This window comes from Cucurbita pepo, chromosome LG12, assembly GCF_002806865.2.
Source record: "Cucurbita pepo subsp. pepo cultivar mu-cu-16 chromosome LG12, ASM280686v2, whole genome shotgun sequence".
NCBI lineage: Eukaryota > Viridiplantae > Streptophyta > Magnoliopsida > Cucurbitales > Cucurbitaceae > Cucurbita > Cucurbita pepo.
Window position 1 is genome coordinate 2,116,753 of NC_036649.1, and position 10,289 is coordinate 2,127,041.

General features: G+C 35.4%; 3 protein-coding genes across 3 annotated transcripts; all 3 read left to right on the top strand.

The window, feature by feature from the left end:
* The first annotated feature begins 5,435 nt into the window (after window positions 1-5,435).
* LOC111807571 (pectinesterase inhibitor-like) lies at window positions 5,436-6,099 on the top strand. Its single transcript, XM_023693350.1, has 2 exons — window positions 5,436-5,592; window positions 5,680-6,099. Exons 1-2 carry the CDS (start codon window positions 5,437-5,439, stop codon window positions 5,977-5,979), a joined length of 456 nt encoding a protein of 151 aa, XP_023549118.1. The 5' UTR covers window position 5,436; the 3' UTR covers window positions 5,980-6,099.
* A 222-nt stretch (window positions 6,100-6,321) lies between these two features.
* On the top strand, window positions 6,322-6,864 carry LOC111806993 (pectinesterase inhibitor-like). Its single transcript, XM_023692549.1, has one exon. The coding sequence runs from the start codon at window positions 6,322-6,324 to the stop codon at window positions 6,862-6,864; it is 543 nt and encodes a 180-aa protein (XP_023548317.1).
* A 2,444-nt stretch (window positions 6,865-9,308) lies between these two features.
* LOC111806994 (pectinesterase inhibitor-like) lies at window positions 9,309-9,671 on the top strand. The gene has a single exon (XM_023692550.1). The coding sequence runs from the start codon at window positions 9,309-9,311 to the stop codon at window positions 9,669-9,671; it is 363 nt and encodes a 120-aa protein (XP_023548318.1).
* Window positions 9,672-10,289: the final 618 nt, after the last annotated feature.

The window sequence follows — 10,289 nt, forward strand, 5'->3', positions numbered from 1 at the left end:
TTGTAACACCGCCCAAAGAGTAGATATTGTATGTTAGCTCGTTACGTATCATCAGCCTCATGATTTTAAAACGCGTTGATACCATTTGTAACAGCCCAGATAAAAACTGTTGTCCGTTTTGGCCTATTACATATCGTTGTTAGCCTCACGGTTTAAAACGCGTCTACTAAAGAGAAGTTTCTACACCCTTATAATAAATACTTCGTTTTTACTCCAATCGATGTGGGATCTCGCAATCCACCCCCCATCATAGGGACTGACACACCACCCAATGTCTGGGTTTGATATTATTTGTAACAGCTCAAGTCCACCGCTAACAAATATTGACCGATTTGACCCGTTACGTGTCACTGTCAATCTTATAGTTTTAAAACGTGTCTACTAAGGAGAGGTTTCCACATCTCTATAAGAAATGTTTCGTTTCTCTCTCCAACCGATGTGAAACCTCACGATCTCAATCGAAGTCAAACTTTTATCCCACCCTCGAAGAAAGACAATTTGAGTCTCAGGCTTGATATTTTTCAACCGACAAACGTCATTGAGGCCTAACGACATTTTTCATTCTTAATTATTTGTGTTACGACATATATATATATATATATATATATTAACTTAATTGTGAACTTTAAAACTTATATCTATTTGGTACCATAATTTTTTAAATTATATTTTATATCCGATGAATCATTAACTTATTCAACTATTTTTTAAATTTATAAACGTAAAAAAATTATTTATATAGAAACAAAATCAAAACTTAATTATTAAATAATAATAAATTTCCAATCAATTATTGATTCAAATTAAAATGGTAATTAATGATAATAAATTGTAATTTTTGATATGCAATCTTATTGTTTTATTACTAAATTATTATGATTGTATAAGATTTATAAGTATATTAAGACAATTATTAATATTTATTACCAAGTTAAAATTATTTTAATAATTAACCCAATAAAAATAAAATAATTAACCAATTAATTATATAAAATTAAATAACATAATAAAATTGTTAAGAAAATACTTTATCAACATAAAATTCTAATAACATTTATCAATACAACGCTAAACATAATATAATTATTTGATTATCGATCATTCTATTTTCAAACATTATTTTTCGTCCTAAATAAAACTTTAAACCAAACTGTTTTAATCGATTTCTTTTAACCATAGGTCGTTTCAGCCGATTGGAATCACGAGGGATATGACACGACCCACCAACTTTAACACAAGCTGTTGAAAGTGCTTCCACTATACGAGGTCACTGTTTTTGTTCCCCATTCACCACTAATGTCTGTCCCAAATTATTTAAAATTTTTAAAACTTAAATTAATTTAATAAATATATAATGAAATAAATTTTAAATTTTAAAATTTTTTAAAGATTAAATAAATATAAAATTTTAAGGTTATAAGCTAAGTTAAATTCTCAATTTTATAATTTTAAATTTTCAAACAAGAAATAAATATAAATAATAGAATAATAAATATAAAAATTTTAATTTGAAGTTTAAATTTAAAATTTAACTTTGATTTTAAACTTTCAATAAATTAAATTTCACGATAGGTTATTGAATTTTTTTCAATTTAATTTAATTTTAATCTGATTGATTAATTAACTTTTTAAAATTTTAAATTCACATCTTTTAATTAAATTACAATTTTAAAATTTTTTTAATCTTCAAAATTATATATTTATGTATTTGATAAACTAATTAAAAATAAAAAAATTTCGAATTTTTTTGGGATCAATTATTAGAAAAAAAATAAAATACTATTACTTATTACAAAAAAAAAAAAAAAAAAAAAAAAAAAAAAAAAAAAAAAAAAAAAAAAAAAAAAAAAAAAAAAAAAAAAAAAAAAANTAACGGCCACGAAATAAATTAGCAAAAAAAGAATTACTAAAAGTGGTAAAAAAAACAAACAAAAAAACCTATAAATCCCCGAACTCTTCCATTTCCTTTCAATTGATTTTGGCTGTTTTATTCTTTTCCATAATTAATTCTTTTTATTTCCACAAAAGAATTACTGGAAAAGAATGGCCATGAATAATCCTCCACATTTTACCTTTTTACTATGCATTCTTTTCATCCTATTTTTCAATTTTGGCTTTCATTCAAAGGATTCAATGGCCTCTTCCTTCAACCACACGAACCCTTCAATTCCCGTCGAGCCCGAGCGAGAGCTTCTCCACCATAAAAAGCCTTTGAAGCAAGGTACGATTGTTGTTTAACGATTCCAAATACTAATGTTGTTTAACCCTGTTTTCTTGAAATCTCTCGAGTCCGTTATTGAAACAGAGAATAGATCTATCATTTATTGAAATCTCTCGAGTCCGTTATTGAAACAGAGAATAGATCTATCATTTATTGAAATCTCTCGAGTCCGTTATTGAAACAGAGAATAGATCTATCATTTATTGAAATCTCTCGAGTCCGTTATTGAAACAGAGAATAGATCTATCATTTATTGAAATCTCTCGAGTCCGTTATTGAAACAGAGAATAGATCTATCATTTATTGAAATCTCTCGAGTCCGTTATTGAAACAGAGAATAGATCTATCATTTATTGAAATCTCTCGAGTCCGTTATTGAAACAGAGAATAGATCTATCATTTATTGAAATCTCTCGAGTCCGTTATTGAAACAGAGAATAGATCTATCATTTATTGAAATCTCTCGAGTCCGTTATTGAAACAGAGAATAGATCTATCATTTATTGAAATCTCTTGAGTTATTGATAAACTGAATATACTCCCTCATCCATGTGAGGTTGATATTAGTTGGGGAGGGTCTTGAAATCTCTGAGTTATTGATAAACTGAATGAGGTTGACATTGGTCGGGAGGAGAACAAAATACCCTTTATAAGGGTATGAAAACGGGTCGGGAGGAGAACCAAATACCCTTTATAAGGGTATGGAAACGGGTCGGGAGGAGAACCAAATACCCTTTATAAGGGTATGGAAACGGGTCGGGAGGAGAACCAAATACCCTTTATAAGGGTATGGAAACGGGTCGGGAGGAGAACCAAATACCCTTTATAAGGGTATGGAAACGGGTCGGGAGGAGAACCAAATACCCTTTATAAGGGTATGGAAACGGGTCGGGAGGAGAACCAAATACCCTTTATAAGGGTATGGAAACGGGTCGGGAGGAGAACAAAATACCCTTTATAAGGGTATGGAAACGGGTCGGGAGGAGAACAAAATACCCTTATAAGGGTATGGAAACCTTCCAGTAACAGCCATGTAACAACCCAGATGGAAACCTTCCTGTGACATCGCAGATCAGCCCAAATCCACCCCGAGCAAATATTATCCTTTTTTGGTTTTTCCTTTCGGGCTTCCCCACAAGACTTTAAAACGCGTCTGCTAAGGGAAAGTTTCCACACCCTTATAAATGGTGGTTTGTTCTCCTCCCAACCAATGTGGGACGTCACACTTCCCCTATCAGCCTGAGGAAAAGCACAAAAGCCAAAGCCAAATAAGACAATATTTGCTTCCAACGTGAGAGGCAGGCATGGGACCACGTGCCATAGAAATAGGCAGACAAATAGGACAATATCTGCTACTCATAGGCAGACATGGGACCACGTGCTAGAGAAATAGGCAGACAAATAGGACAATATCTGCTACTCATAGGCAGACATGGGACCACGTGCCAGACAAATAGGACAATATCTGCTACTCATGGGCAGATATGGGACCACGTGCCAAGGAAATAGGCAGACAAATAAGACAATATCTGCTACTCATAGGCAGACATGGGACCGCGTGCCAGGGAAATAGGTTTAAACTAAATGATTTAATTATTTATTTATATTTTGTTAAAGCAGAAAAATGCAGCGGGAGAGATATAAGCATATCGCAGGGACAAGTTTCAACGTCGGGGATTCCACAGTACGCCGTGGAAATTATGAACACGTGTCTCTCCGATTGCGCGCCGTTGGATGTTCATCTGCATTGCGGCATGTTTTCCTCTGCAAACCTCATAAACCCTAGTCTTTTCAGGCGCCTGGGTAACGATGATTGTTTGGTGAACGGCGGGCGGGCATTGAAACCAGGCCAAATCATCAGATTCGTTTACTCCACCACCTTCAAGTTCCCTCTCGCTTTCAAATCCGCCAAATTCTGTTAACACCTTTTTCCTTCACAAATTCACATTTCAACCAATTACATATGAAATTCATTGTTAATTGCTCCACATTTCGTATGTAATAAATCTATGTAATAAATATTTAATAAATCTTATGTTTCCATTTTAATAAATATGTTTCCACCCCCCCCCCCCCCNTTAAAATTAGTATTAACACTTACGTCATCCCGAGTTATGATAGTCGACGTCGTCCCGAGCCTCTACACTAGGTCAAGTCATTCGGCTCGACCTTGGCTCTGCTCGGGCCAAGGTCTCTCAATGCAACGTCGCGTCTCATCTCGTCATCTCGATCTCCATCGACAGGGTCCATATGTCTTGACGCCATCCCGAGTCTCGGGATGTCGTCGCCCATCATAACTCGCACGGTCATGTCATTGAGAATGGACCTGCGTGTCGTTCATCTCATCGGAACTTCCCGAACATTCATCCATCGGGTTCTATCGAGGCATAGGCCGAGCGAGTTATGATGGCCAACGACATCCCGAGACTCGGGATGATGTCAAGAAATATGGACCCTGTCAATGGGATTGAGATGACGAGATGAGATGCGACGTTGCACTGAGAGACCTTGGACCAAAGTTGAGCCGAATGACTTGGCCTAGTGTAGAGGCAAGTCGGATATGTCGCAGATGATTGAACATGCACGCACATGCGGCGTTTGTGGTTGAACAAACTTGGATTCCGTAGAAGTGATGTTCGATTGGTGAAGATAAACCTTGCTTCTTAAGGTCCGACGAACCCACAAAGCCGGGGCGAAAAATATAAATGGGGCTTAATTCCCCTTAAGGCTAGTCGTGAGCGTGTGAATATCACCACGCCGCGCAGTAAAAAATGTAGTACCGTGAGAGTTGGTTTACAATTGTTAAAATATCATCGCTAATCCAATAAGGTCAAACCCAAACATTATATGAGTGACTATATTTATATTTAAAAAATGATCTAAGATTTTATTTTTAAAAGTTTTTATTTTATTTTTAAAAGCTATATTCTTAATTTTATTTTTGTGTGACCCACAAATTAATCTATAATCTTAATTTAATTACGTCGAATCCAGATTCATCTCTTCTCTTATTCATGTTGTTTAAACCGACCACGGTTTCAATCGTACTCAAGACGCCCATGGTTTGGTTCATACCTATCTCGAAGTAAGTCTGATGGTTGATATTTAATCGAGACGCCCATTGTTTCAAATTTGGTATGTGTCGGTTTTACTTTGTTGCCATATATATATATATATATATAAGAACACATTAGTAAGAAGGAAGAGTGAAAAACATGGGTGTCTTCAGCTATGTCGGATTTTTCCTTTGTTGTGTTCTTTTCTTCGGAGTTGTTCTTTCGCATGCAGACACAACGCTCCAAAACGACACTATATCGACCATCTGTCCAAATACCAGTAACCCATTGTTATGCTGGCAAATGTTGAAACCGGTGAGAAACTTAGACTCTGTAAGTCTAACTAATTACACCCTCAACTTTATACGTACGAGCGCCGTCGAATGTCTACACTATGCACAGGGGCTCGAGGCGAAAGAGACAGCCAATCTAGAGCTTAAGAAACGATATTCATATTGCTCGAAATCCATAAAGTCTACGGTGACCGACATAGAAGTTGCTCAAGAATATATGGGCTATGGTTCTTATATTGTCGCCGATCTTAATACCATGGGTGCCTTTACGGATTCAGGTGATTGTCTAAATAGCTTCAATCAGCCGCCACCGGAACCATCGGCTCTTCAAAAGAGCATCAAGAATCTTAATGATATTTGTGAGATTGCCTGTCATTTGACGCATTTTATCGCCGGAGATGATGCTTGAACTTAGTCGTGGTGTGCTCAAATAATGTTTTTTTTTTTTTAATCTTTCGGGAATGAGATTTGAAAGTATTGTATCGTATTTTGATTTTATTAAGAATTAAAATAAATTATTTAAATCGAACACGAACATTGTCTTTGTAGAACTGTAATTGATTATCATCGTTTAATTTAGTTAATAACTCTGACGCCCATGGTTTGGTTCATACCGGGCACCCATCTTTTTAACATCAATTTTCTTAATTTCAAATTTGGTATCTTTACTCGTTACCATATATATATATATATATATATATCTTCAAATTTCATCGGTAAGAACACATTAGTAAAAAGGAGGGAAAAAAACATGGGCGTCTTCAGCTATGTCAAATTGTCCCTTTGTTGTGTTCTTTTCTTCGGTATTGTTCTTTCGCATGCAGACACAACGCCCCAAAACGACACTGTATCGACCATCTGCCCTCAAACCAGAAACCCATCTTTATGCAGGCAATTGTTGAAACCTGTGAGCAACTTAAACGCCACAAATATGGCCAATTACATGATCGACCTTGCACACACGAACGCTGTCGAATGTCGTCGCCGCGTACAGCGGCTCAAGGCGGAAGAGACAACCAATCTAGAGCTTAAGAAACGATATTCAGAATGCTGGCAATGCATAGACTCTTCGGTGAGCGCCATAGAGAGTGGAAAACAATACATGGAGTATAAAAACTATATTGCCCTCACAATTCAAATCATCGGCGCCGGAAGCCATACCGACCAATGTCTAGATACCTTCAATCAGCCGCCACCGGAACCGTCGTCACTTCCAAAGAACGTCAAGAATCTTGGAGATATTTGTTACATTACTTCTTATGTAACACATATTCTCGCCGGAGATGACTACTGAATTCTCGGGAGTGATCAAATTACTATTTTTTTTTTTTGTGTATCACAGTCACTATTATAATTATATATTCCGTTAATATCCAATTTGACCATATTATTAAATAACCATATCAAATTAAATATGGTAAAATTATAATATGCCTACCAATTACTATCATTTATTATAATTATATACAGTTAATATCCTTTAGTATATTGATTATCATAATTAAGTTAATCAACATTCATTTAATTTAAAAAAAAAAAAATCTTTTTTTTTTTTTTACTCACACACATGTTTTATTGTTTTTACCGATAATCTGCAACTAAAATTAATTCGACCCATAAAATTTAACGATGCCGAATCTAGATTCATCTCGAGATAGGTATGAATCTGATTCTCAAATTCATTTTATTTAAACTGACCACGGTTTCAACATTACTCAAAACGTCCATAGTTTAGTTCATACCTATTTCGAAGTAAATCTGATGGTTGATATTACTCGAAGTACTTATCACGAAGTAAATCTTATGGTTAATATTACTCGAAGTACCTATCTCGAAGTAAATCTGATGGTTGATATTTACTCGAGATGCCCCTAGTTTCAATTCAATTTTCTTAATTTCTCTCCAAATTTGGTATCTTTTCTGTTTTAATTGTTGCCATACATATATATATATATACCCCGATGAAGGGAAGGGAAAGAAAACATGGGTGTCTTTAGCTCGGTCCGATTTGCACTTTGTTGTGTTCTTTTCTTTGGAGTCGTTCTTTCGCATGCAGACACAACGCCCCAAAACAACACTGTATCGATCATCTGTCACGATGCCAATAACCCATCGTTATGCTGGCAATTGTTGAAACCAGTGAGAAACTTAGATGCCGTTGGCGTAACTAATTACACCCTCAACCTTACACATACGAGCACCATTGAATGTCTCCACCACACACAACGGCTTGAGGCGGAAGAGACAACCAATCTAGAGCTTAAGAATCGATATTCAGATTGTTCAAAACACATAAACTCTTCGTTGCCCGACGTAGAAACTGCTCAATATTGCATGGGTTATCATACCTATATTGTCGCCGATGTTTGTATCATGGGAGCCTCGGTCAATATAGGCGTATGTCTAGATAAATTAAATCAGCCACCACTAGAACCGTCAACTCTTCTAAAGGACATCAAGAATCTTCATGATATTTTTGACATTACCTCTGGTCTGGTGCATCTTCTTGCTGGAAATGATTTTTGAATTCAGTCGTGGTGTGCTCAAATAATGTTTTTTTTTTTTTAAATCTTTCGAAATTGAGATTGAAAGTACTGTATCACATTTTGAATTATATAAATCGAACATGAATCTTGCCGTTGTAGAACTGTGGCCGACAAGGATTCCAGACTTTCCAACCCCCTAATTAGTCCAATCTTGAAACGACAGACATATTGAATCAGCTACAAAAATCATTCTCAGTAAAATAAAAAAAATAAGTCCTCATAGGTAGGAGTTTAAAGGAATTGACCGGGGCCCGCACAAGCTGTGGATCATGTGGTTTAATTCGATGCAAAGCGAAGAACCTTACCAGGGTTTGACATGCCGTGAACCTCTTGAAAGAGAGGGGTGCCTTCGGGAACGCGGACACAGGNTAACGAGCACAACCCTCGTGTTTAGTTGCCGACCGTTGAGGTTGGAACTCTGAGCAGACTATATAACTCACTCGTGATCAATCTGTAAAATATTTTATGGTCCAATTTTATACTAACATAAAAGGATATAAAAATTAAATGATTAATTACGAGATTTTATATTAAAAAAATTAAATAATTAATTGCTTGGAAGAAACCATTACACTTTTAACGGCGTCGTTTTGGCTTGAAGAAAAGAAATTTCAATTTTAAAATTAATAAAAATGAATGGAATGAATTGGGAAATATTTAAATCATTTTAAATTATTTCTTTCCTTTTTTTCCCTTTTTAGTTACTTTCTTTTAATTTCTCTTTTTTCTTTATATTTTCATTTTCTTTTATATTTTCATTTTCTTTTATATTTTCATTTTCTTTTATATTTCAATTTTCTTAATTTCTGTAAATACCTTTTCCAATTTAATCATTAATTTATGTTATTAAATAATTATATCATAAAATTATATGGATTATCCTAGTTTAATTTAGTTAATATGGTTACGTCCATGATTTGATTTATACTTTATTTCAGGCGCGTTCATCGGTTCAACATCTACTTTCTTAATTTCAAATTTAGTATTTTTCCGTTTTCCAGNGGGAAAAAACATGGGTGTCTTCAGCCATGTCCAATTTTCCCTTTGTTGTGTTCTTTTCTTCGGTGTCGTTCTTTCGCATGCAGACACAACGTCCCAAAACGACACTGTATCGACTGTCTGCCCCCAAACCAAAAACCCATCTTTATGCCGGCAATTGTTGAAACCTGTGAGAAAATTAAATGCCATAAAGATGGCCGATCACATGCTCCACCTTGCACATACGAGCGCTGTCGAATGTCGCCGCCGCGCACAACAGCTCGAGGCAGAAGAGACAGCTAATCTAAAGCTTAAGAAACGATATTCAGAATGCTCAGAATCCATAGACTCTTCGGTGAACGCCATAGAGTTTGGCAAACAATACTTGGCCCTTGGTGGCTATATTGTCGTCACAGTTCAAGTCATCGGTGCCACGAACGATGTTGACCAATGTCTAGATACCTTCAATCAGCCGCCGCCAGAACCGTCGTCACTACCAAGGAACGTCAAGAATCTTAGAGATATTTGTGACATTGCCTCATATGTGGCGCATACTCTCGCCCGAGATGATTACTGAACTCATTATTCCAAATGATCAAATAATAGAGATTCAAAACTCTATTATTATAAAACAAAGAGAAAAAAATTGTATGAATTCAAAGACGACAATAATGATTATTTTTTTAAATGCTTATTTTAGAAAGAAAAAAAAAAAAGACAACATTCTTATCGCATTTTAAAATCGTGAGGCAGACGACAATACGTAACGGGCCAAAACGAACAATATCTGCTAGCAGTGAGCTTGGACTGTTATAAATAGTATCAGAACCAGACATCAGACGGTGTGCCAGCGAGGACGCTATCTCCAAGGAGGTGGATTGTGAAATCCCACATCGGTTGGAGAGTGGAACGGAACATTCCTTATAAGGGTGTGGAAATGTTTCCTTAGCAGACGTGTTTTAAACCGTTAGGTTGATGCGAAACATTCCATATAAGGGTGTAGAAACCTCTTCTTAGCAGGTACGTTTTAAAACCGTGAGGCTGACGATGACACGTAATGAAGCAAAACGAACAATACCTGCTAGTGATGAGCTTGAGCTATTGCATACATATACGCACAATGATACTTAATGAGCCAAAGTTGACAATATCTGCTAGCATATATATATATATATATATATATATATATATATAT